The sequence below is a fragment of the Cetorhinus maximus genome, chromosome 14 (assembly GCF_964194155.1).
Source record: "Cetorhinus maximus chromosome 14, sCetMax3.hap1.1, whole genome shotgun sequence".
NCBI classification, from domain to species: domain Eukaryota; kingdom Metazoa; phylum Chordata; class Chondrichthyes; order Lamniformes; family Cetorhinidae; genus Cetorhinus; species Cetorhinus maximus.
The window spans coordinates 67,946,028-67,972,122 of NC_135892.1; the positions used below are offsets into that span (position 1 = coordinate 67,946,028).

The following is a 26,095-nucleotide window of genomic DNA, read 5'->3' on the forward strand; positions in this document are numbered from 1 at the left end:
GCACTACCCAATGCTGCATTGCCACAAACAACCTGTGAATTTCAACACAACTTGATGCTGATGTCAATCACTGATCAAGCAACAATAGGACATCAGTAGCATAAATGTCACCTATGAATTGCAAAACTCTTCTCTCAATCACCTACAGAATGTGGATTATGTGCCTTAAATCACCAAATTATCAAGTCATGGTAAACCACAATCTTAAAAATGACAGAATTGGAAAGTAACTTTGCTGTTGGAGGAGATGGTGTGCTATCTTGTTAAATAGCTTTTATTCAAGCCCAACAGCTCGATAAACAAACAGAATGGAAAAAATCAAAAGGACTTTGAAACTGAGACTGAAGTGTCTAATCCATCAACATTTCATATGAATACTGACAACTATTACCATGTAATGTTTCTTTCAAAATGTTGACATGTGCCAGAAATGGAATAAGGCATAGTCTTCATGACCTTGAGCACAGAGCTCCACACCAACATACAACTGAAGTGTTGGCTGGGAGGGAGATAGAGGATTAAAACTGCATCCCCTCAAGGGTCTCAGATTGGGTCCTTAGTTTAACTCATCTGGTTCAGTTCCTGGGCCTTGCGCTTTTGTTGTCTCTTTTTAATTTTGATCATCCACTTAACACTCAAATTTGCAAACTCTGCTGCCTTGAACAAAGCCAAGAAGACACCACACAGGATGGCAATTGTGTTCCACTGATTGGCTGTGATTATCTGTAAACAACAAAATCAAACAAGAATTAATCTAGACATTTTGGGGTTTCTAATTAGCATGCACCAATTTATACTAAATGTATAATAATTTATTTTCTATAGAGTACTAGTAAATATATTAGTGGTACTTCATGGATGTGGATGATCTGCATCTCAAAGATCACAAGCACAAGTCACAATGGTGATTTGCACCAACTGGTTACCCCATAAGCAATTTAATAACTGTATTTTTTTTTGTTCCATGACAATTCAGTTATTTTTTCCTCTTCACTAATTTTACAAGATTACAGAGCCAGGTATAAAGGAGGAAACATTGCCTGTGCCATTTGAGCTGATCACTTGGAGGTGTGGCCAAATGGACCATAGCAGCTTTTCCTCAAATATTCTGCTCTCTGGAAAACTGTGGGGTCTCCAATTTGCTCTTCCCCAATTAAAATACAACGACAAGCAGTGATAGCTGAACACACACTTACATCTCGGACTTCTTGAATGAAAGGATCCTTCCACTCAAATACAACAAAGAACAACTGGTCAGTTTGTTCAGAAACAGGCCGGTCGTCATTATATCTCACCACAGTAGACTGTGAACAGTAATAAAATAGTTTAGAATAAAAGCAAACATCAAATGTTCATTCCCACAGTAAATTCAAAATGTATTCAGATTGGGACAGTATAGACTTAATTGGATTTATTGGAAATCAAACTGGATGTCAGATGGCATTTTAAGGTAACAAACACATAAAGTTCCAATTGAATCTTAAGTTATAAATGTTGCAACCTTCCATAAAATTTATAAGTGTCAGCTTAGCTCAGTTGATCATGTTCTCACTTCATTGTGGTTTCAATTCGCACTCTAAAATAAGCACCTAGTCTAGATCAGTGGTTCTCAAATCTTTTTGGTTGAAGGGCACCTTTCAAATGATTAGAAATCATGGGCCCAGAATCTAAATTGTAATAAAAAAATTATAATATTATAAATACTCATAGTATGAAAATCTTGCATGTAAAACACAAAGGTACTTTTGAGGACAATTTCACTGATGTAGACAGTGATGGGACAGACCAGAGATAAAGGATAAGTGTGGCTCCACTAACATTCTACTTCATGCCAACTGAACCTGCTTTTAATGTAATTAAACATGGCCTTTTAATAGCATACATACCCAATCAGTTCGCAGCTCACATAGCTACTGGCCAATCAGTATTAACAGTTATACCATATTTAGAGTTTTAAAAATTCGTTTACAGGATGTGGGCGTCGTTGGCTAGACTCAACATTTATTGCCCAACCCTAATTGCCCTTGAGAAGGTGGTGGTGAGTTGCCTTCTTGAACCGCTGCAGTCCCTGAGGTGTAAGTACACCCACAATGCTGATAGGGAGGGATTTCCAGGATTTTGACCCAGCGACTGTGAAGGAACGGAAATATATTTCCAAGTCAGGAAGGTGAGTGGCCCTTGCCCTTCTAGATGGTAGCGGTCATAGGTTTGGAAGGTGCGACTAAGGAGCCTTGGTGAATTCCTGCAGTGCATCTTGTAGATGGTACACACTGTTGCCACTATTGGTTGGTGGTGGAGGGAGTGCCAATCAAAAAGGCTGCTTTGTCCTGGGTGGTGTCAAGCTTCGAGTGTTGTTGGAACTTCACTCATCCAGGCAAGTGGGGAGTATTCCATCACACTCCTGACTTGTGCCTTGTAGACCGTGGACAGGCTATGGAGAATCAAGAGGTGAGTTACTCACTGCAGGATTCCTAGTCTCTAACCTGCTCTTGTAGCCACCATGTTTATATGGCTAGTCCAGTTCAGTTTCTGGTCAATGGTAACTCCCAGGATGTTGATAGTGGGGGATTCAGTGATGGTAATGCCATTGAGTGTCATGGGGCAATTGTTAGATCCTCTTTTGTTGGAGATGGTCATTGCCTGGCACTTGTGTGGCACGAATATTACTTGCCACTTGTCAGCCCAAGCCTGGATATTGTCCAGGTCTTGCTGCATTTGGACATGGACTGCTCCAGTATCTGAAGAGTCACAAATGGTGCTGAACATTGTGCAATCATCAGTGAACATCCCCACTTCTGACCTTACGATGAAAGGAAGGTTATTGATGAAGCAGCTGAAGATGGTTGGGCCTAGGACACTAGCCTGAGGAACTCCTGCAGTGATGTACTGGAACTGAGATGATTGACCTCGAACAACCACAACCATCTTCCTTTGCACTAGGTATGACTCCAACCAGCAGAGTTTTCCCCTCCTGATTCCCATTGACTCCAGTTTTGCTAGGACTCCTTGATGCCACACTTGGTCAAATGCTGCCTTGATGTCAAGGGCAGTCACTCTCACCTCACCTCTGGAGTTCAGCTCTTTTGTCCATGTTTGGACCAAGGCTGTAATGAGGTTAGAAGCTGAGTGACCCTGGTGGATCCCAAACTGAGCATCAGTGAGCAAGTTATTGCTAAGCAAGTGCTGCCTGATAGCACTGTTGATGACCCCCTTCCATTACTTTACTGACGATAGAAAGTAGACTGATGGGGCGGTAATTGGCCAGGTTGGATTTGTCCTGCTTCTTGTGTACAGGACATACCTGGGCAATTTTCCACATTGCCAGGTAGATGCCTGTGTTGTAGCTGTACTGGAACAGCTTGGCTAGGGGCATGGCATGTTCTGGAGCACAAGTCTTTGTACTATTGCTGGAATATTTTCAGGGCCCATAGCATTTGCAGTATCCAGAGCCTTCTGCCGTTTCTTGATATCATGTGGAGTGAATTGAATTGGCTGAAGAGTGGCATCTGTGATGCTGGGGACCTCTTGAGGAGGCCGAGATGGATCATCCACTCTGGCTGAAGATTGTTGCAAATGCATCAGCCTCATCTTTTGCACTGATGTGCTGGGCTCCTCTATCATTGAGGATGGGTTTTTGTGGAGCCTCCTCCTCCAGTGAGTTGTTTAATTCACCATCACCATTCATGACTGGATATGGCAGGACTGCAGAGCATAGATCTGATCCGTTGCTTGTGGAATCGCTTAGTTCTGTCTATCACTTGTTGCCTATGCTATTTGACACACAAGTAGCCCTGTGTTGTAGCTTCACCAGGTTGACACCTCATTTTTAGATATGCCTGGTGCTGCTCCTGGCACTCTTCATTGAACCAGGATTGATCCCCTGGCTTGATGGTAATGGTAGAATGGGGGATATGCCAGGCCATGAGGTTACTGATTGTGGTCGATAACAATTCTGCTGCTGCTGATGGCCCACAGCACCTCATGGTTGCCCAGTCTTGAGTTGCTAGATCTGTTCAAAATTTTTCCCATTTAGCACAGTGGTAATGCCACACAATACGATTGAGGGTATCCCCAATGTGAAGACAGGACTTCATCTCAAAAACAACTGTTCGGTGGTCACTTCTACCGATACCGTCATGGGCAGATGTATGTGCAGCAGGCAGGTTGATAAGGATGAGCTCAAGTATGTTTTTCCCTCTTGTTCGTTCCCTTACCACCTGCCGCAGACCCAGTCCAGCAGCTATGTCCTTTAGGACTCAGCCAACTCAGTGTGTGGTGGTGCTACCGAGCCACTCTTGTTGATGAACATTAAAGTCCCCCATCCAGAGTACATTCTGCGCCCTTGCCACCCTCAGTGTTTCCTCCTAGTAGTGTTCAACATGGAGGAGCAATGATTCATCAGCTGAGGTGAATGGTACATGGTAATCAACGGGAGGTTTCCTTGCCCATGTTTGACCTGATGTCATGAGACTTCATGGGGCCAGAGTCAATATTGAGGATTCCCAGGGCAACTCCCTCTCTACCGTATACCACTGTGCCGCCAACTCTGCTGGGTCTGTCCTGCCGGTGGGACAGGGATGGTGATGGTGGTGTCTGGGACATGATCTGTAAGGTATGATTCTGTGAGGATGACTATGTCAGGCTATTGCTCGGCTAGTCTGTGAGACAGCTCTCCCAATTTTGATAAAGCCCTCAGATGCTAGTAAGGAGGACTCTGCAGGGTCGACAGGGCTGAGTTTGCCGTTGTCGTTTCCGGTGCCTAGGTCGATGCTGGGTGGTCCATCCGGTTTCATTCCCTTTTTGTGACTTTGTAGCGGTCTGATACAACTGAGTAGCTTGCTAGGCCATTTCAGAGGACTTTTAAGAGTCAACCACATTGCTGCGGATCTGGAGTCACATGTAGGCCAGACCAGGTAAGGATGGCAGATTCCCTTTCCTAAAGGACATTCGTGAACCAGATGGGTTTTTACGACAATTGACAATGGTTTTATGGTCATCATTAGACTTTTAATTCCAGATTTTATTGTATTCAAATTCCACCATCTGCTGTGTTGGGGTTTGAACCTGGGTCCCCAGAGAATAACCCTGGGTCTCTGGATTACTATTCCAGCGACAATACGAAGCAGGTTATCATTTTAATTAAGAAAAAAATAACCTTCTGTAAACAAATGAGTTTCCTTGCCTTCAATACTATTGTAATCACACAAACACGATATTGTTGGGAATATTTCACTGACCTGTGTAAACCCAGCCCAGGTTCTCTGGTTATTTAATCATTCAAGGAATTTACATTATTGCAATATGGCAGAAGATTTAAGTAAGTCAAACTGACACCTTTTCCATGATCACAAGAGTCGAACCAACAAGAGATTAGTATAAAGAGAATTACTGAAATATTCAGCAGGCCAGGCAACATTATAATGGCATTTGCTCACTGCAAGAGTCCAATTTGAATGCAGAGTCTCACAGCAGCAACTGCCTCCCACCTTCCCTCCTGCCATAGGTAAATGCCAAGACTCATCACTGAAAACCGTGACAGTCCAGATGCCCATCACCATGAAGAAGCTGATTATTCAAGTGCTTCGGAAGCGGTCACCTTGTCAACTCCTTATGTGGGACTAACTACAGTTAATTTTTACAAAGTGGGAAGCTTGGTCTTTTTCCTTCCTTCTCCTGAAACCATTGCATTTTTCTCTCTCCCTCACCCACCACAGAGCTTATTTCACGGAAGTCTCTATGGGCCCCCTGGAGAGTATGGACCCACAAAGGTCAGTGGATCCCAGTTTGAGAACCACTGATTCAGGCTAATACTGCAGTACAGTACTGAAGGAATGCAGCATTGTCAGGGTGTAGTGCTCTTAATGAGAAATTAGAAGCAAGGTCCCTGTCTGGCTGTACCTTTGGCTCAGGTGGATATTAAATATCCCAGGCTTCCAACTGGTGAGCAGCAGGGAGTTTTCCTGGACCCCTTGTCAACATTTCTCCTTCAGGCAATGCTCCTCCCGCATTTGCTGCTTCAGGAATCGTGTGTGCGTATTGGATGCCAGATTTGCTTACTTAACAGTACCGCACTTCTAAAGCAATTATTGTTGCAGAATGTTCTGGGGCATTTCATTTCAGTGATGTAATGAAATGTTTTAAAAATACAATTATTTTCTTTTGAGAGGGTGATAGAGGTAATTGCAGCTGACTGGTGTGTTAGTACAGATCCAAATCTAATAACTCACATCACTAATAGAATGGATTAAACATCTAGTTTCTAAGAACTCACATGTGCCAGATATGGAAAATCTGGGAACCGACAGTTGACTGAGTCAGAGCTTTTTAACGAGTGAATATTAAAGCCATAATGGCCAAAGAGTGCCAATACCAGAATCATATAATCATTGATTTCCCATTCCTTTTTCTTGTTTACATTTTTACCTGTTGACTTGTTATTTTCATATGTGCACTAATGACATAAAGCACTACCTCTGAACTACAGTCCTGGGTTTCACCAAGTTGTCTAACTGCCTATTTAACATTAAATCTTGAGTAAGTCAGTAGAACATTGGAAAGCCCTAAGGCATCAAATTTGACTCAACAAGATTCTGTACTTTTACTTCTAACTCCTCCCTGGCTACTCACTCATGTTAAATCAAATAGTGTGCAACCTCAGTGTGCTGCTCAATCGGATTTAAAACCCACGCCCTATCAATCACTAAGACAGTAAATTTCAGTTTCACAACATTGCTCTTCCTTGTCTTCATCTCATCACTTCTGCCATCAAAATCTTGGTCCACACTGTTGTTACCTCAAGACTCGACTTCCAAAATTCTCTTCGTGGCAAGTTCAAGCTCTTGTTTACAAATCCTTTCTGCCTCTCCTGTGCCCCAAACACATACCCTGGACTCCTCAGCTTCTGGTCTCCTATGGCTTCCCTCTACCTATGCCTATGCTCTTCCCTTGGTTGCAGTCTAGGTCTTAGACTGAAATATCTTCCCTAAGCCACTTTGCCTTAATCTTTCCACGCCTCCCTTTAAAAGCCACCTCGACACCTATTGTTATAATTTCTATTACCTCTCCTAATTCTCCCACAACTGCTTAATCTACTCTCTCAGCAGTTGTTTAATGGTCCTGGGATGTTTAAAAGTGAGTGTTATAAAAATACAAATTGTTTTTGATTTAGTTTTAAATATTTTCCTTCCTTTCCCTGCAGCATTTGAAGCAAAAAGCTTAATTTATCAATGAATTATCAATTACAAATCTCCCGCCTACTTGTTTGGTTCATAAGTGGAAAAATGTCGGAGATGGCAATAAGATTGCCAACACCACACTAACAGGTTAACTCCAGTTACACTTTGCTGACAAAGCCAAAAAAAAAATTAACCTTACATTTGTTTGATGTAGCAAAACTTTGCACACAACAGGATAATTTGCTGTTACATCCCTACAATACTTGCAGATCTATTCAGGCCATAATCCCAATGCTTTCATTACCTCTTGTCTAAATTCCACCGATTCACTTCCATCTTCCTCTGTTGTTTTCACCAGAGACATCTTGACCCAAGTTCGAAAACTCCCAGAAAAGGTCCAGATAGAATAAGAACGTTCACAGTCCTGCATGAATTGTGCTTTATCGGAACTGAAAGACAAACGCCAACACAATATTCTCTATTCAGCTTGTGAGGCTGTTCTGCCGTCTTACGCTAAAACAATACAGAACAACAGAATTCACTCAGTGTTCATCTTTGCACGTTAGTGTCACAATGTAATCAGAATTTAATTTTGATGAGTGGTCACAACCTGAAACAGAGGGCAGAATTTAGCCCTCGATGGGCAGGTGGGCCCAACCGGCTCGGTGGCGGGTGGGCAGCCGAACTCCGCCGCCCAAACGGGGCCCGCTGCCATTTTGAGTGGCCGGGCCAATTAAGGCCCGCCCAGCGGGCTGCCCGATGGATAGCGCTTCCTTTGTGGGGGGGGAATGGATTCCCCATCTGTCAAAGTGTGCTCTTTTGCGCATGCGCGTGAAAGAGCGCACTGCTCCCTGAGACTAAGTGCTGTCTCAGGGAGAGTGCTGAAAGTTTAATAAACCTAAAAAATAGCAAAATAAAAAAATTATTAACATGTCCCCCTCATGTGACAATGTCACACGAGATGAGACATGTTAATAAATATTACATAAAGTTTATCAAAGTTTTTAAAAACAGACATGAAACCTCATCCCGCCAGTGGATGAGGTTTCATGTTTTTTCTAGTTGCTGCCGGGGCTCCTGGCCTGCCCGCCAGCCTTAAGGTTGGACGGGCAGGTCCTTTAATTGGGTTAATTATCCTGTCAATGGCTTCAATTGGCCATTGACAGGTCGGCGGGCGGACAGCTGATTTTGCTGCGCCCCCGCCTTCCTGAATATTTAAATGGGGCAGGATGATGTCGGGGGTTCCTCCCGATGTCATCCCGCGTCATTTTTGCGTCGATGAGTGGGCCCCGCCCCCAAATTGCCAACGGGAAAAGTTCTGGCCATTAACTCTGTTTCTTTCCCAAGAGACGCTGCCAGACCTGTCGAATACTTCCAGCATTTTCTGTTTTTATTTCAGATTTCCAGCACTTTTTTGCTTTAGTACTTACGTTGTGGAAGAATTTAACTTTGTCACTTTTAAAACATAACATTAATTTGGCAAAACTAAAAGTTACCATGCTGCTGCCAAATATGTGGTAGAGAAATTAGGTCACCAGCTAGCTGAGCTCAGCACTAGCCACAATATAAAACAGGAAGTCAGCTGGCATGTTGGTGCACCACTCAATGGACTTCAATAGGCAACAATTTCCTATTGTCGTCATAACAGACAGTACTGTTACAGAGCAGTTTCTTATAACCAATTAGCTTCTACTTATGTAGAACAGGTAGAAAGGAATAGAATGTGATGTGGTTGGGTTAGATGAAATGGGATAGGTGGAGCATAAACACCAGAGTAGACCAGTTTAACTAAATGACCCATTTCTGTGCTGTATATTGTATAATTCTCTGTAACCTGTTGGTATTCCTATCCGAGTTTGCTGGCAAGAGAAATCAATTGGTTACTAAAATCTAGGCTACTGGATTGGCAAATTTTATGAAATTTTGGTAACCCTTTTTAAAAAATTTATTCTTTCATGAAATGTGGGCATCGCTGGCAAGACCAGCATTTGTCGACCCTTCCCTCTGGCTTCTTATCTGCTCTTGATTTTTTCACTGAGAACTGTCAGCGTGACATCAACCGCCTTAATTCCTCTGCTCCGCTCACCCACTTCATCCCATCTCCTTCTGACCTTGCTGCACTCCATCCTCTCAGGTCAAACCCTGACTTTGTTACCAAACCTGCCGACTAGGATGGTGCTGTTGTTGTCTGGCGCACTGACTTCTACCTTGCAGAAGCTGAGCGCCAACTCGCAGACATTTCTTCCTACCTCCCCCTGGACCATGATTCACCACCGAACATAAAGCCATTGTTTCCAGGACTGTCACTGACCTCATCTCTCTCTGGAGATCTTCCCTCCACACCTTCAACCCCAGTGTCCCAAAACCACACAGCCCACTTCTAAATCCTTCCCAAAATCCACAAACAGGACTGTCCTGGTAGACCCATCGTGTCAGCCTGTTCCTGCCCCACGGCACTCATTTCTTCCTATCTTGACTCCATTCTCTCTCCCCTTGTCCAGATTCTTCCCACCTACATCCACAATTACTCTGATGGCCTACGTCATATCAACAATTTCCAGTTTCCTGGCCCTAACCACCTCCTCTTCAGCATCGACGTCCAATCCCTCTATACCTTCATCCACCACCACTCTCCTCCGCCTGGCTGAACCTGTTCTCTCACTGAACATTTTCTCCTTAAACCTGTCTCGCTTCCTCCAAATATAAGGCTATGGGTGCCCGCATGGGCCCCAGTTATGCCTGTCTTTTTGTGGGGTATGTGGAACATTTCTTGTTTCAATCCTACTCAGGCCCCCTCCCACAACTCTTCTTTCGGTACATCGATGACCGTATTGGTGCCACTTAATACTCCTTTCTGGACCTGGACAAATTTATCAGTTTAGCTTCCAATTTCCACCCCTCTCTCACATTCACATGGACCATCTCCGACACTTCCCTTCTCTTCCTTGACCTCTCTGTCTCCATTCCTAGTGATAGACTGTCCACCAATATTCATTACAAGCCCACCGACTCCCACAGCTACCTCAACTACAGCTCCTCACACCCTGCTTCCTGTAAGGACTCCATCCCATTCTCTCAGTTCCTTCGCCTCCGTCGCATCTGTTTTGACTATGCTACCTTCTAAAACGGCGCTTCTGACATGTCTTCCTTCTTCCTTAACCGAGGTTCCCCACCCACTGGGGTTGACAGAGCCCTCAACCGTGTCTGGCCCATCTCCCGCACCTCTGACCTCACCCCTTCCCCTCCCTCCCAGAAACATGATAGGGTCCCCCTTGTCCTCACTTATCACCCCACCAGCCTCCGCATTCAAAGGATCATCCTCCGCCATTTCCGCCAACTCCAGCATGATGCCACCACCAGACACATCTTCCCCTCAACCCCCGTCAGCATTCCGTAGGGACCATCCCTCCGTGACACCCTGGTCCACTCCTCCAACATTCCCAGCTCTTCATCCCCTTCCCACGGCACCTTCCTATGCAATCACAGAAGGTGCAACATCTGCCCCTTTACCTCCTCCCTCCTCACCATCCAAGGCCCCGAATACTCCTTTCAGGTGAAGCAACGTTTCAAATTCGCTGCTCCCAATGTGGTCTCTTCTACACTGGGAATTGGTTGACAGACTGGAAACAGAGTGGAAATAAATGGGTCTTTTCCCAGATGGCAGACGGTGACTTGTGGTGTACCGCAAGAATCAGTGCTTGGGCCCCAGCCATTCGCGATATATATAAATGACTTGGACAAGGAAACCAAATGCAATATTTCCAAGTTTGCTGACGACACAAAACTGGGCAGGGTTGTGAGATGCGAAGAGGATGCAAGGAAGCTTCAGGGCGATTTATACAAGTTGTGTGTGTGGGCAAACACACGGCAGATGCAGTGTAACGTGGGTAAATGTAAAGTTATATGCTTCGGTGTGAAAAACAGAAAGGCAGAGTATCAGTTAAATGGTGATATACTGAAAAATGTGGATGTACAAAGGGATCTGGGTGTCCTTGTACACCAGTCAATGAAAGTAAACAGGCAGGTGCAGCAAGCAATTTGGAAGGCAAATGGTATGGTGGCCTTTATTGCAAGAGGATTTGAGCTCAGAAGTAGGGATGTCTTACTGCAGTTATACAAGGCCTTGGTGGGACCACACCTGGAGTATTGTGTGCAGTTTTGGTCTCCCTACCTAAGAAAGGTTAAATTGCCATAGAGGGAGTGCAGTAAAGGTTCACTAGGCTGATATTGGGGATGGCAGGACTATCATATGAGGAGAGATTGGTTCGACTGGGCCTGTATTCACTAGAGTTTAGAAGAATGAGAGGGGATCTGATTGAAAAGTATAAAATTCTAAAAGGGCTAGACAGACTGGGTGCAGGGAGGATGTTTCCCTTGGCTGGGGAGTCTAGAACCAGGGGCTACAGTCTTAGGATATGGGGCAGGCCATTTAGGACTGAGATGAGGAAAAAATTCTTCACTCAGAGGGTGGTCAACCTGTGGAATTCTCTACCACAGAAGGCTGTGGAGGCCGCGTCACTGAGTATATTCAAAAAATAAATTGATAATTTTTTGAATATCAGGGGCATCAAGGGGTATGGAGAGAAAACGAGAATATGGCATTGAGACAGAAGATCAGCCATGATCATATTGAATGGCAGAGCAGGTTCGAAGGGCCGAATGGCCTACTCCTGCTCCTAGTTTCTACGTTACAACGGGGAGACCAAACGCAGACTGGGTAACCCGCTTTGTGGAACACCTTCAGTCTGTCTGCAAGCATGACCCAGACCTTCCTGTTGCTTGCCATTTCAACACTCCACCCTGCTCTCATGTCTGTCCCTGGCCTGCTGCAGTGTTCCAGTGAAGCTCAACGCAAACTGGAGGAACAGCACCTCATCTTCCGACTAGGCACTTTACAGCCTTCCGGACTGAATATTGAGTTCAACAACTTCAGATCATGAACCCTGTCCTCCATCTTGACCTCTTTTTAATCCAATTTTTATTTATTTATTTTTAAAATTTTATTTTATTTATTTATTCTTTCTTTATCCTTTTTCCCCAAACCCCCCTCCCCCACAGGGCCATCTGACATTTGTTTCTATGTTTTGCTTTCACAAGCGCTGACCCTTGTTCTGCTATTAACACCTTCTGCTATTTTACCTTTATGCCACTATCAGCACCTTCTTTGCTCTTTACCACTTTGCACTAACTTGTCTTGTGTCCATGACACCTTTGTCAATCTCTCCTTAGCTATCACCTATCCCTGACCTTCTACCTTGTTCCACCTGCTCCACCCTTTCAAGTAGTATAAAATCTACCATATTTCTACTTCTCTTTAGCTCTGAGGAAGAGTCAAAAGGACTTGAAATGTTAACTCTGTTTCTCGCTCCACAGATGCCGCTGGACCAGCTGAGTCTTTCCAGCATTTTCTGTTTTTATTTGGTGCCCATTCCTATTTTCCCTTGAACCGAGTGGTTTGCTAGGCTATTTCAGACAGCAGTTAAGAGTCAACCACTTTGCTGTGGGTCTGGAAACACATGTAGGCCAGACCTAAGGATGGCAGATTTCCTTCCCCAAAGGACATCAGTGAACCAGATGGGTTTTTACAAGAATCGATGATGACACCATGGCCACCATTACTGAGACCAGCATTTTTTGTAATTTCTGATTTTTATTAAATTGAATTTAAATTCCACCAGCTGCCATGGGATTTGAACCCATGTCCCTGGAGCATTAGCCTGGGCCTCTGGATTACTAGTCTAGTGACATTACCACTACACCGCTATTAATTTTGCAATTAAAGTTAAATAAATACATTTAAAACATATCTGACTGACCTTCCACTTCAGACAGCTAGCTAGGTAACTCAGCCATTTTAAAAGTGACCCTTAATAATAAGACTCCAACAAAGTATCAATTCTCCCCAATCCCACACAGAAGGAAAGACTAAGTGTGCTCCTTACTCACCTCTCCTGAAATCTTTTGAATGATGAGAATAAGAGATAGTTGATTGCACTAAAATCTTCTTCTGTTTTATTTAGGTGGAACTGCAAGAATACCAGTTCCTTCTTTCTCACATCTTGTGGTCCACGGATAATCAGGGCTGATTTCTGCAGTCAACAAACAGGAACACAGCTCTGAATATAAAATGGCGTAGTGCATTTTCTAAACAACTAAGGTGGGTGAGAGTTTTGGGATTGGCGGGGGAGGGCAAGGGCTGGGGGAGGGATGAAGTGTTTAGCTGCAATGTTCAGGCAATAGGGCGTGAGGCAGGCTTGCCAGACCAACTAGTGTTTTCCTGGATGTCAATGTTGTACATAAACTTGGAATTTAGTGAGGAAGGATCAGACATCATTATTCATTCCTACCTAATAAATCATAAAATGGTTACAGCACAGAAGGTGGCCATTTGGCCTGTCAAGTCCATGCTGGCTCTCTGCAAGGTCTGCTGATCTTCAGATTGTAAACCATTCTGTATAGCAGAAAAGCTTGTGAACATAACAAACAACATCTGGCTTGCTAGTAAATTTTAAAATTTCCCACTTATTGACAACATCTCTCATTGGTCCAAGAAATGCATTAGCTGAAACTAGAGAATTGTATTACTGCCCCACAATCAGTGGAAAGTCATGAATTGCAAACTGAATCACAACTCCCAACCTGCTCTCCTCAATCACAGCTCCTGATCTGCTCTCCCACCTAGAAATGATATTGAATATTCATAGAATCATACAACACAGGAGAACGTTCAGCCCATCATGCCTCTTCCGACTCTTTGAAAGAGCTATTCACCTATTCCCATTCTCTCGCCATAGCCCTGCATATTTTCTTGTCTGCATCCAATTTTCTTTCCCCACAATGATTATTGAATCTGTTTCCACACCCTTTCAATGCATTCCAGATCCTAACAACATGCTATGTAAATAAAAAATTCTACCCCATCCCCTCTCTTTTGGCAGTCGACTTAAATCCGTATCCTGGTTACTGACCTTCCTGCCAGTAGAAACAGTTTTGGATTATTTACCCTATCCCAACATCTTATCATTTTGAACACCTCTATTAAATCACCCTATAACCTCCTTTACTTTAAGGAGAACAATTCCAGTTCCTCTAGTATCTCCACATAACCCAAGTCCCTCAGGAGCAGGGGCAGGAGAAAGCTCTGGCTGGTAAAAGTAGGGAAAATCCCAAGATATTCTATAAGCATATCAATGGGAAGAGGATAACCAGGGAAAGAGTAGGGCCCATTAGGGACCAAGGGGGCAATCTATAGGTGGAGCCGGGGGCATCGGTAGAGTGTTGAATGAATACTTCACATCTGTCTTCACCCAAGAGAATGAGGATGAAGGTATCGAACTCGGGGAGAGAGACTGCGAAGTTCTTGAGCAAATTGATTTAGGGAGTGACACGGTATTGGAGGTGTTGACAGGCTTAAAAGTGGACAATTCTCCAGGTCCGGATGATTTGTGTCCCAGATTGCTGAGGGAGGCAAGGGAGGAGATCACAGGGGCTCTGACCCAAATTTTTAATTCCTCTCTGGCCACGGGGGACGTGCCAGAGGACTAGAGAACAGCTAACGTGGTTCCGCTATTTAAGAAGGGTTGTAGAGATAAGCCAGGGAACTACAGGTCAGTGAGTCTCACGTCAGTGGTAGGGAAACTATTGGAGAAAATTCTGAAGGAGAGAATCTATCCCCACTTGGAGAGGCAAGGTTTGATGAGGGATAGTCAGCATGGCTTTGTCAGAGGGAGGTCATGCCTAACAAATTTGATTGAATTGTTTGAGGAGGTGACCAGGTGTGTAGATGAGGGTAGTGCAGTTGATGTAGTTTATATGGATTTCAGCAAAGCCTTTGACAAGGTCCCACATGGGAGACTTATAAAGAAGGCAAATGCGCATGGGATACAGGGTAATTTGATAAGGTGGATTCAAAATTGGCTTAGTTGTAGGAGGCAGAGGGAGATGACAGAAAGATGCTTTAGCGACTGGAAGCCAGTGTCCAATGACGTACCACAGGGATCTGGGTCCCCTATTATTCGTCATTTATATAAACGACATAGATGGCTATGTGGGGGGGAGGATTAGTAAGTTTGCGGATGATAAAGATTGGCTGGGTGGTTAACAGTGAAGTTGAGTGTCTTGGGCTACAGGAAGATATAGACGGGATGGTCAAATGGGCAGATAAATGGCAGATGGAATTTAACCCTGAAAAGTGTGAGGTGATACACTTTGGAAGGAGTAATTTGACAAGGAAGTATTCAATGAACGGCATGACACTAGGAAGTTCCGAGGAACAAAGGGACCTTGGCGTGTGTGTCCATAGATTGTTGAAGGCAGAGGGGCACGTTAGTGGCGTGGTGAAAAAGGCATATAGGACACTTGTCTTTATCAATCGAGGCATAGATTACAAAAGTAGGGAGGTCATGTTGGAGTTGTATAGAACCTTGGTGAGGCCACAGCTGAAGTACTATGTGCAATTCTGATCGCCACATTATAGGAAGGATGTGATTGCACTGGAGGGGGTGCAGAGGAGATTCACCAGGATGTTGCCTGGGATGAAACATGTAAGTTATGAAGAGAGGTTGGATAGACTGGGGTTGTTTTCGTTGGAGCAGAGAGACTGAGGGGCGACCTGATTGAGGTGTACAAGATTATGAGGGGCATGGATAGGGTAGCTAGGGAGCAGCTGTTCCCCTTAGTTGAAGGGTCAGTCATGAGGGGACATAAGTTCAAGGTGAGGGGCAGGAGGTTTAGGGGGGGATGTGAGGAAAAACTTTTTTACCCAGAGGGTAATGGCGGTCTGGAATGTGCTGCCTGGGAGGGTGGTGGAGGCAGATTGCCCCACATCCTTTAAAAAGTACCTGGATGAGCACTTGGCAGGTCATAACATTCAAAGCTATGGGCCAAGTGCTGGTAAATGGGATTAGGTAGGTAGGTCAGGTGTTTCTCACGTGTCGGTGCAGACTCGATGGGCCGAAGGGCCTCTTCTCCACTGCATGATTCTGTGATTCTGATTATGGAACAAATTGATGCTATTTGCAAGAAACACTTTGCGAGTAACACTGCTCACTAGTTCTCTGTCCCTCCCTCAGCACATCTGATGCTGAAACCCTCATCCATTAACTCTAGACTCAATATTCCAATGTTCTTCGGGCCAGCCTCCCACCTTGCAACTTCCATAAAAGTTCATCCAAAACGTTGCAGTCCATATACTAACTTGCCCTAAATTCCATTCAATCATTAGCCCCGAGCGCGGAACAACAGTGGCCCCTGGTCTGGCACCCTTCAATTTTAAAATTCTCATGCTTACTTTCAAATCCTTCCATGGCCTCACCCTAACCTATGTGACCTCCTCCAGCCCCCAGAATCCTGTCCTCCCAATTCTGGCAACTTGGGCATCCCTGATTTTCTTCACTCCACCACTGATTGGTAGCTGTGCCTTCAACTGCCCTGGCCCTCAGCTCTGGAATTCCCTCTTTAAACCTCTTCAGCTCTCTGCCTTTGTCTTCTCCTTTAAGACGCTCCTCAAAACCACTTTATCAAGCTTTTGGTCACCTGTCCTAATAACTCTTTATGTGGTTCAGTGTCAAATTTTTTTTGATAATGCTCCCGTGAAGAGCCTTGGGGCATTTTACGATGTTAAAGCTGCTATATAAATGCAAATTGTTTACGTTCTAGGAACTTGACTATCTAACTGCCCAAAATCTGTGGAAGGTTGGCACAGGATGGTTAAAGTAGTTACCGAAATTAAAAATTTTTTAACCCCAATCCGACATAACAGAAAATCAGGCGCCAGACTAAGAGCTTGCATTTATAAACACCTTTAATGACTTCAGGATATCCCAAATTGCTGCAGTCAATGGAAGTGGAGTCACTTTGGTAATATTGGGAAATGGGGCAAACAATTTGCACAGAGCAAGGTCTCACAAACAGCAGTGAAATTAATGACCAGAAAATCTGTTTCAGTGATGTTGGTTGGGGAAAGAATATTAGCTATGACACTGGAAGAACTCCCCTGCTCTTCTGTGAATAATGCCACGAGATCTGTGCGCAGCTAGTGCCTCAATTTAACATCTCATCTGAAAGGTGGCACTTCTGTGCCTCCCACAGTACTGCACTAAAGTGTCAGCCTAGAATATGCGCTCAAGTCTCTGGAGTGAGGTGAGTATCCACAACCTACACTTCAAAAGGTGACAGTTCCATCACTGAGCCAAGACTGGTTAGAAGAAAAAGCACAGAAATACTCGAATATACAGGATGAGAGATGCCAATCAGTCCTTCAATTGTCATAGTCCCATGTTTCGTTTTCCACTAAGTTAACTGTGGCTAAAGCAAGCTTGAGGTATTAAATACTACATCAAGCATAGACAATATTTGCTGACCGTTTTAGCTCATAATAAGAAAGTTAAAACTTACTAGCTGAAACTGCTCCAGTTGCTAAAAGAAATGTCATATTTAAACCATCACATGAAGAGTCAGCAAGACTGTACAAAACGCTTTGTGTGATCAGTAGTACAACAAATGGATATCGGTCAAATGGGAACACTTTAATTGTAAGAGTTAAATCAGCGGATGCACCCTATACTTTACCAGTGTTTTGTTTCTGTATGGGTCTGTATAACTGATGTGCTCCTTGGTGCAGTCAATTTCTCCTTGTTGGCCTGGATTCACCATAAGCTGAATGCGATCATGATAATGGTGCTTACAGCTCAGGAGCTCAGCTTTATCAGGATACAGTGCTATACCTGTGAAATGGATTGATACTTTCATCAGACTTGATTCATTCCAGAATCAAACATTTACAAATATTTGTCCTTTTGCAAATTCCCTCTCTTCCTCCACCCTTTCTGCTACCCTGCCTGCAAGTCTCCCCCAGTGACCCTCTATCCAGCCACGAGAAGGACATACAAATGTCCCAGGGTCACATCATCTTTAAAGTTTTCCTTCTTTCTGTGAGAAGCACTTGGTCTTTACAGGCAACAAGCTGATCCTTGATAGGACATCCCACCACAGGCATAACATTATATATGAATATTTTGAATGTTCTGTGCATTTCAGCACCTCCTCCCAGCCCACAAGCCATTCTCCAGTGGACTGGAGAATGTAAAGGTAGGTAAGGTAGCTGCCCACCCAATCAATTAGAAGGTAAACAGTGTAGAAACCAGCAAGGAGGGGGGGATGTAACACTTTTTATTTTACCGAATTTGTGACAGGCGTAAGAAATAGGAGCAGGCCATATATGGCCCCTCGAGACAGTTCTACCATTCAATAAGATCCTAACTGATCTTCTACCTCAACTCCACTTTCAAAAGTGCTTAATTTGCTGTAAAACACTTTGGGATATCCTTTTGAGGAGCAATTCTAGATTTCCTTTACCATTTGTATGAAAAAGTGCTTCCAAATTTTGTTGTAATGTGCCTTTAAGGGATAGCAGCATGCCATGGCTAGAAGGGAAGTGAGTCCTGTGATCCAGTTTCAGTTTCACTTTGGCCTGTGAGCAGCAAAGAGCTGTGCTGCTGATGTCTTCAAGCTTTATACCTTTGTATAAAAGGTTCCTATGTGGCCAGTTTGAATAAATGAACCCACAATGTGTTTACCCAAACCCTTGAGTGATTGGTGCCTTTATATCATTATAAAAACACAAGTGTTTTGTTTGTTCTTTTACATAAGAATTTCTGTCGGCAGGATTCACACATTTGTCATGCAGTACTACTTCCTGCCATTGGGTGTCATGGATGCACTTAAATTACTGAGCAGCTCAGTGAGTCAACCAACAATTGTCTGATTAATTAACTAGCTGTTTCCTATTAAGTACACACAGGCCTTTTGCTACCAGGGTGAATCTGTTAGGTTTTCCCATTGGGCTCAACCTGTTTGCTAGTGGAAGAGATAACAATACAAACCAATGGCAGTTTGGGACAGCAGTCCTCAAGTTAGCATGCTCGCAAACAAATTAGTGAGAAATTAGTCTCTTTCCCCTAAGCACTGCCCTGATAGGGAGGATGACAACTAGTAATTATGAGTACAACTTTGTCAGCTGTGGCTCAGTTCATAGCACCCTCGCCTTTGAATCAGAGGGTTGTGGGTTCATGTCCCACTCCCGGAAAACCAAGAACTGTGATTGTACTTGAAAGAGTTTCAATCTGTGACTGTTGATAACTCGAAAGAGTTTCAACAGGAGAATGAGAATGTTAAACTGGAAGTGCTGAAAGTCTGGAACATAGGTCAGTGAAGGGTGAAGTTTGAATGGGAGTTGGCATAGGATAGGATACCGCCAAAGTTTTCAGTGAGCTTAAATTTATGGAGGGTGGAAAACAGGAGAGCGGCCAGAAGAACATTTGAATAGTTGGGTCTGGAAGTGACAAAGTTAGGGAAAAGGGTCTTTGTGATGGAGAGGATACGAGGTCAGAAGCTCAGCTCAGGCCAAATAGGATGGCAGGTTGTAAATATGTTTGGTTCCAGTGATGGGCAGGGAGACAGAGTCACTGGCAAAGGTATTGAGTTATACTGGTGGATGAACACAACAGCATAAGAGTTATTTGTTTCTGGACCAAACTTTACTCAGCATAGAGTTATTCTGGTGGATGAACACAGCGGTTTATAGAGTTATACTGGCGGATGAACACAGCGGTTTATAGAGTTATACTGGTGGATGAACACAGCGGTTTATAGAGTTATACTGGTGGATGAACACAGCGGTTTATAGAGTTATACTGGCGGATGAACACAGCGGTTTATAGAGTTATACTGGCGGATGAACACAGCGGTTTATAGAGTTATACTGGCGGATGAACACGGCGGTTTATAGAGTTATACTGGCGGATGAACACGGCGGTTTATAGAGTTATACTGGCGGATGAACACGGCGGTTTATAGAGTTATACTGGCGGATGAACACGGCGGTTTATAGAGTTATACTGGCGGATGAACACGGCGGTTTATAGAGTTATACTGGCGGATGAACACGATGGTGTATAGAGTTATACTGGCGGATGAACACGGCGTTTATAGAGTTATACTGGTGGATGAACATGACGGTTTATAGAGTTATACTGGTGGATGAGCACAGCGGTTTATAGAGTTATACTGGCGGATGAACACAGGTTTATAGAGTTATACTGGTGGATGAGCACAACGGTTTATAGAGTTATACTGGCGGATGAACACAGAGGTTTATAGAGGTTTACAAGTGTTCTGGTATCTCAGATGAAAACACAGAATTAAAATGTCATATTTCTTTTAAGATTAAAAGTTGTAAAGCCCCAAAATCCTCAATATTAATCAAAAAGCATAATTTTTAACATGAAGAAAACATTTTTTCTGGGAAATCCACTAGGAATGCATCATTAATTTCACCTTCAATATTTGGATTTCATCTTAAGGTTTTCATTGTAGAATCATACAATGGTTACAGCACAGAAGGAGGTCACTCAGCCTCTCGTATCCTTACCAGCTCTCTGCAAGAGAAATTCAGCAAGTCTCGCTCCCCAGCACCTTCCCCATAGTCCTGCAGATTTTCTCTCTTCAGGCACTTATCCAATTCCTTTTTGAAAGCCAGAATTGAATCTGCCTCCACCACACTCTCAAGCAGTGTTCTCCAGATCCTAACCACTCAATATGTAAAAAAGAAAATTTTTCCTCATGGGTTCTTTTGGCATTCACTTTACGTTGTCCTCCTCTGGTTCTTGGCCCTTCCACCAATGGGAACAGTTTATCTCTATCTAAAACAAAAACAGAATTACCTGGAAAAACTCAGCAGGTCTGGCAGCATCGGTGGAGAAGAAAAGAGTCGACGTTTTGAGTCCTCATGACCCTTCAACAGAATAAATGGTCATGTGGACTCGAAACGTCGACTCTTTTCTTCTCCACCGATGCTGCCAGACCTGCTGAGTTTTTCCAGCTAATTCTGTTTTTGTTTTGGATTTCCAGCATCCGCAGTAGTTTTTTGTTTTTATCTCTATCTATCCTATCTAGACACCTCATATCTTGGAATATCTCTATCAAATTTCCTCTCAACCTTCACATAGATTTTTTCCCCCCTACTGAAGAAATATGTATACCTGCAACTTAAGATACAAAGTGCAATGGTAATGATGGTTTTCATATGCCAGAAAGCAATAATCAAGACTACTCTCGAGTTGCCAACATTTCTAGGCCAATTAGCTTTTTTGAAGCTGTTCAGCAGCTTTTCACTAGGCTGGGGAGTATTAAAAATGAATTTAAATACTTAAAATGCACTACCAAATGGCTGTCAATTTACACAAAAAAAACGTGTTCCAGGAAGTCCAGGGTAGGTTTCATTAAGTATTGCTCTATATAGTCTTTAGAAAACACCCCAGAAATCAGCAACGGAAGAACAGTCCTATTTTTGACAAAATATGCAGTTGCTTGTAATTTAAGCTGTAGCTATAATTGAAATTCTTTCTCTGGAGGAGGAAAAGCAAATACTCAAAATGCTGACTTTCACTAAAGCAAAATCCCAATTGTAGAAAAAAGGCACAACAGCAACCCCACCCCTCTGCCCATGGGACTCTTGCTATTTTGAGCCTTGTGGAGGGTTATTTATTTAAAACTTTAGCATTTTCAAACTAAAAGGAGAAATTGTGGCAGATGTGAGAATTAAAGCTCGAAGGTACTGGACAATAACCAACAGGCACTTTAGCACTGCTTGCCTAAAAATAGGCCTCCTGATCTCTACAGAAATAACAGACGGCAGTATGGTTGGGCCAGATTAACAACAACAATAAAACACTTTAATAGAGAAAAAGTTTGCACAGGGGATATTTAGGCCTTAGACTGAAATATTTTGATGTATGCAATAGTGCATAGAGAGGAAGGCAAGTGGTAATATGTAAGATTTGGCAGAACTGGATGAACTCAAATAGAAATCGCATAACTACAATTAAGGCATTAACATGATTAAAGCAAAAGAAAATAATCAAACAGGTGACTCATATGTGAACAATTTTGGAAAGTTAATGCAATTTTACCATTATCAATGGGATATTACTCATGATGCCTGGGAGCCTGATTTACTCTTAATGTACAATGTTAGGGGAGCACAGAAGGATGATTACTCATCTAATTTATACTACAGCAAACCACTTTAAAAACACACTACTTTTTCAAAAGATGAAAAATATTAAAAAGTGAATATCTGAAACCTACAGTAAAGTCAGAGAAAAAGGTATTAAATACAGATATTTTAAACATCTGTAACCTCAGCTGGGTTAGGGAAGAGGTTGTGGGAATTTGCGTTTAAATGATCACCTTTCACATCCTCAGGATGTTTCAAAGCATATAACACCCAATGAATTCTTGATTTTGGATTTGGGGTCATTTTTATGCCATTAAGTATGACAGCCGAATTGCGCACAGGAAGACTCAAAAACAATGGTTAATCTGTTTTGGCGATGTTGATTGAGGGATGAATAGTTATTGGGACATCAGGGGAATATCTTTCACTTCCTCAAAACAAAGCATCCAAACAAGCAAACAGAATCTTAGTTTAAAATCTGATCTGAAAGCCAACATCTGACAATGCAGTACTCTCTGGGAAGTGCCTTGAAATGTCAGCCCAGATTACTTATGAGAAGATATCCACTGCGCATGATGGTCTAATGTGAAGGTTCACTGTTAAGTAGTTATGAGAGAGGCCAATGACTTGGTTGTATCCAAGACTGAGTTAATTGAAAGTAAACAAAGCTCCACAAAGGTCATCCTCTTGAACTGTTAACAAATGAAGAATTTATCCTCCCAAAACATTGATGTCTGTCTGCTCCCTAGATCATAAAGCAAGTAACTGAATAAGAACACAGACTTTATGTCCCCGGACTAGCAATCCAGGGGTCTGTGTTCGGAAAACACGAGCTCAAATGCCACCGCAGCAGTAGGGCAATTTAATTCAGTTCATAAAATAAACCTGGAATAAAAGGTTAGCATCAGAAATAGTGACCAGAAATCGGTTTGTAAAAACACATCCAGTTCAAAAATGACCTGCAGGGAAGGAAATTTGCCATCCTTACACCATCTGGCCTACATGTGACTCCAAATCAATGGCAATATGATTGACTTTTAACTGCCCTCTGAAAGGGCTGAGCAAGCCATTCATTTATATCAAACTGCAATGAAAAACTCTAAGAATTTAAATGGAAGGACCAATGGACATCGACTTAGGCACCTGACAATAAAGTAACACCTAACCCAGTCAGCCTTGCAATGTCCTTCTCGTTAATAATCGGGGGACTTGTGCCAAAATTGGGACAGTTGTCACATAGTTTACTCAAGCAACGGTCATAGTCACACTCTCATGATTCTACCTTTCAGCCAATGTCCCAGACTCCTCCAACACCATTCCTGGGTATGTCCTGTTCTACCAGCAGAATAGACCCCATAGTGGCAGCACAGTGGTATACAGTCAGGAGGGAGTGTCCCTGGGAGACCTCTACATTGACTGGACCCCAAGATGTCTCATGGCATCATGTTTACCATGAGCAAGGGAATCTCCTGCTAATTATCACCTACTACCCTCCCTTAAATGATGAATTAGTACTCTTCCATGTTGGACATCACTTGGAAGAAACACTGAAGGTAGCAAGGGCACAGAATGCACAGGGTGGGGGACTTCAATGAACATCATCAAAACTGTCCTGGTACCACCCCTACTGACCAAGCTCTGAAGGACATTTCTACCAAAATAGGCTTGCAGCAGGTGGTGAGAGAACCAACAAGCTAAAATAACAGTATTGGTGTTAGTGACCACGACACCATCCTTGTGGAGACAAGGTGCATCTTCAAAATGAGGACAACCTTCACTGTCAGAAAATGCTGGAAAAACTCAGCAGGTCTAGCAGCATCTGTGGGGAGAAAAACAGAGTTAACGTTTTGAATCCATATGACCCTTCTTCAGAGCCTCAAGAGGATGAGGCTCCATGAATATCCTCAATGGTGGTGCAGCCTGGCACATGAGTGCAAAAGACAAGGCTGAAGCATTTGCAACCATCTTCAGCCAAAAATGCTGAGTGGATGGTCCATCTTGGCCTCCTTCTGAGGTATCACAGATGCTAGTCTGCAGACAATTCAATTCACTTCACATATCATCAAAAAACCTCTGAACTCACTGAATGCTGCAAAGGCTATGGGCACTGAAAACATTCCAGCAATAGTGCTGAAGACTTGTACTCCAGAACTAGCTGCAACCTTAATCAAGCTGTTGCAGTACAGCTGCAACACTGGCATCTACCCAGCAATGCGAGGTGGTGGCAGCGAGTATTGTCGCTGGACTGGTATTCCAGAAACCCAGAATGATGTTCTGGGGATCTGGGTTCAAATCCCACCACAGCAGGTGGTGAAACTTGAATTTTAAAAAGTCTGGCAAACATTGCCGATTGTCAGCATCTGGTTCACTAGGGAAGGAAACCTGCTGTCCTTACTGGGTCTGGCTTACATGTGACTCCAATGACTCTTACTTAACTGTTCTCTGAATGGGATGGGCCAACCAGGAGCAAATAAAAAAACGTGTGGAAAATTTCCCTGTCTATAAAAAGCCAATTACCATTTCATCAGTTTACTTTCAATCATTAGTAAAATGATGGAAGGTGTTGTTAGTATGGTCACGCAGGAATTACTCAGCAATAACCTGCTCAGTATGGGCTCCACCAGGACCACTTAGATCCAAACATGGCGAAAGAGCAGAATTCCAAAGGTGAGATCAGAGTGAGTAAGTGTGACCAAGTGCAGTATCAAGGGGCCATAGCAAAGCTGAGGTCAATGGGAATTGGGGGAAATCTCTCCATTGACTGGAGTCATACCTAACACAAAGGAAGATACAGCTGTTGGAGACCAATCATTGCAGCCCCAGGCCATCACTGCAGGAGTTCCTCAGGGGGAGTGTCCTAGGCCCAAATATTTTCAATTGTTTCGACAATGACCTTCCCGCCGTCATAATGTCAAAGTGGGGATGTTCGCTGATGATCGCAGTGTTTAGATCCATTGAATTTCAACAACATCATTTACCACCACGGAATCCCCCCCACCTGGAGCTCGGTCTCCACTGACCAGAAACTTAACAGGATCAGCCATATAAATACTGTGGTTACAAGAGCTGGTTAGTAAATAAGTAATTAGCCATAGTCCAAAGGATCATTGGCATCTCCCATCATTAGAGAAACTAGGTATTCTGTGGTGACTAGCACACCTCCTGACTCTCCAAAGCCTGTCCACCACTTACAAGGCAGAAGTCAGGAGTGTGATGGAATACTTTCCACTTACCTGGATGAGTGCAGCTCTAACAACAATCAAGGAGCTCAATACTATCCAGGTCAAAGCAGCCTGCTTGATTGGCACCCCATTCGCTACCTAAAACATTCATTCCCTCCACCATCCATTCTCAGTGATAGCAGCATGTACCATTTACAAGATGCACTGCAGCAACTCACCAAGGCTCCTTCGACAGCACCTTCCAAACCAGTGACCTCTACCACCTAGAAGAACAAGGGCAACAAATGCATGGGAACACCACCACCTGCAAGTTCCCCTGCAAGTCACTCACCATCCTGACTTGGAACTACATCGTAGTTATTTCATCATTGCTGGGTCAAAGTCCTGGAGCTCCCTCTCTAACAGCACTGTGGGTGTACCTACCCCACAAGGACCGCAGCAGTTTAAGAAGATGCACCACCTTCCCAAGGACAATTAGGGATGGGCAATAAATGACAGACTTGCCAGAAACGCTCACATCCCATGGGCTGAATATTACGCAGGGTGGAGGGGGAGGAACATAGCCCACATCCCCTCACCCAACCGCGCCCCAGAAACAAGGTTGGCATAAAGCTAACTCACTCCGCATCAGCCCACCCCACAGCCATAACGCACTATGGATCAGCAGCTTCATCAGTGCCGGCAGCGCCAAGAGCACATTAACGGTCGCTGCCGGGTCTGCA

At 43.6% G+C, this 26,095-nt stretch overlaps 1 protein-coding gene across 2 annotated transcripts in view; it reads right to left on the reverse strand.

Moving 5' to 3' along the window:
- Positions 1 to 258: 258 nt before the first annotated feature.
- pacc1 (proton activated chloride channel 1) overlaps positions 259 to 26,095 on the reverse strand; it is a 54,191-nt gene continuing 28,354 nt past the window's right edge. The window contains exons 4-8 of one of the 2 annotated variants that reach the window (XM_078557034.1): positions 17,745 to 17,899; positions 13,122 to 13,264; positions 7,480 to 7,624; positions 1,197 to 1,304; positions 259 to 723 (exon numbers count right to left, since the gene is read on the reverse strand). In XM_078557034.1, the coding sequence (XP_078413160.1) occupies positions 562 to 723; positions 1,197 to 1,304; positions 7,480 to 7,624; positions 13,122 to 13,264; positions 17,745 to 17,899 (713 nt within the window). In that variant the 3' untranslated portion in view covers positions 259 to 561. The remainder of the gene's footprint in view (positions 724 to 1,196; positions 1,305 to 7,479; positions 7,625 to 13,121; positions 13,265 to 17,744; positions 17,900 to 26,095) is intronic. The other variant, XM_078557035.1, reaches the window with a different exon arrangement.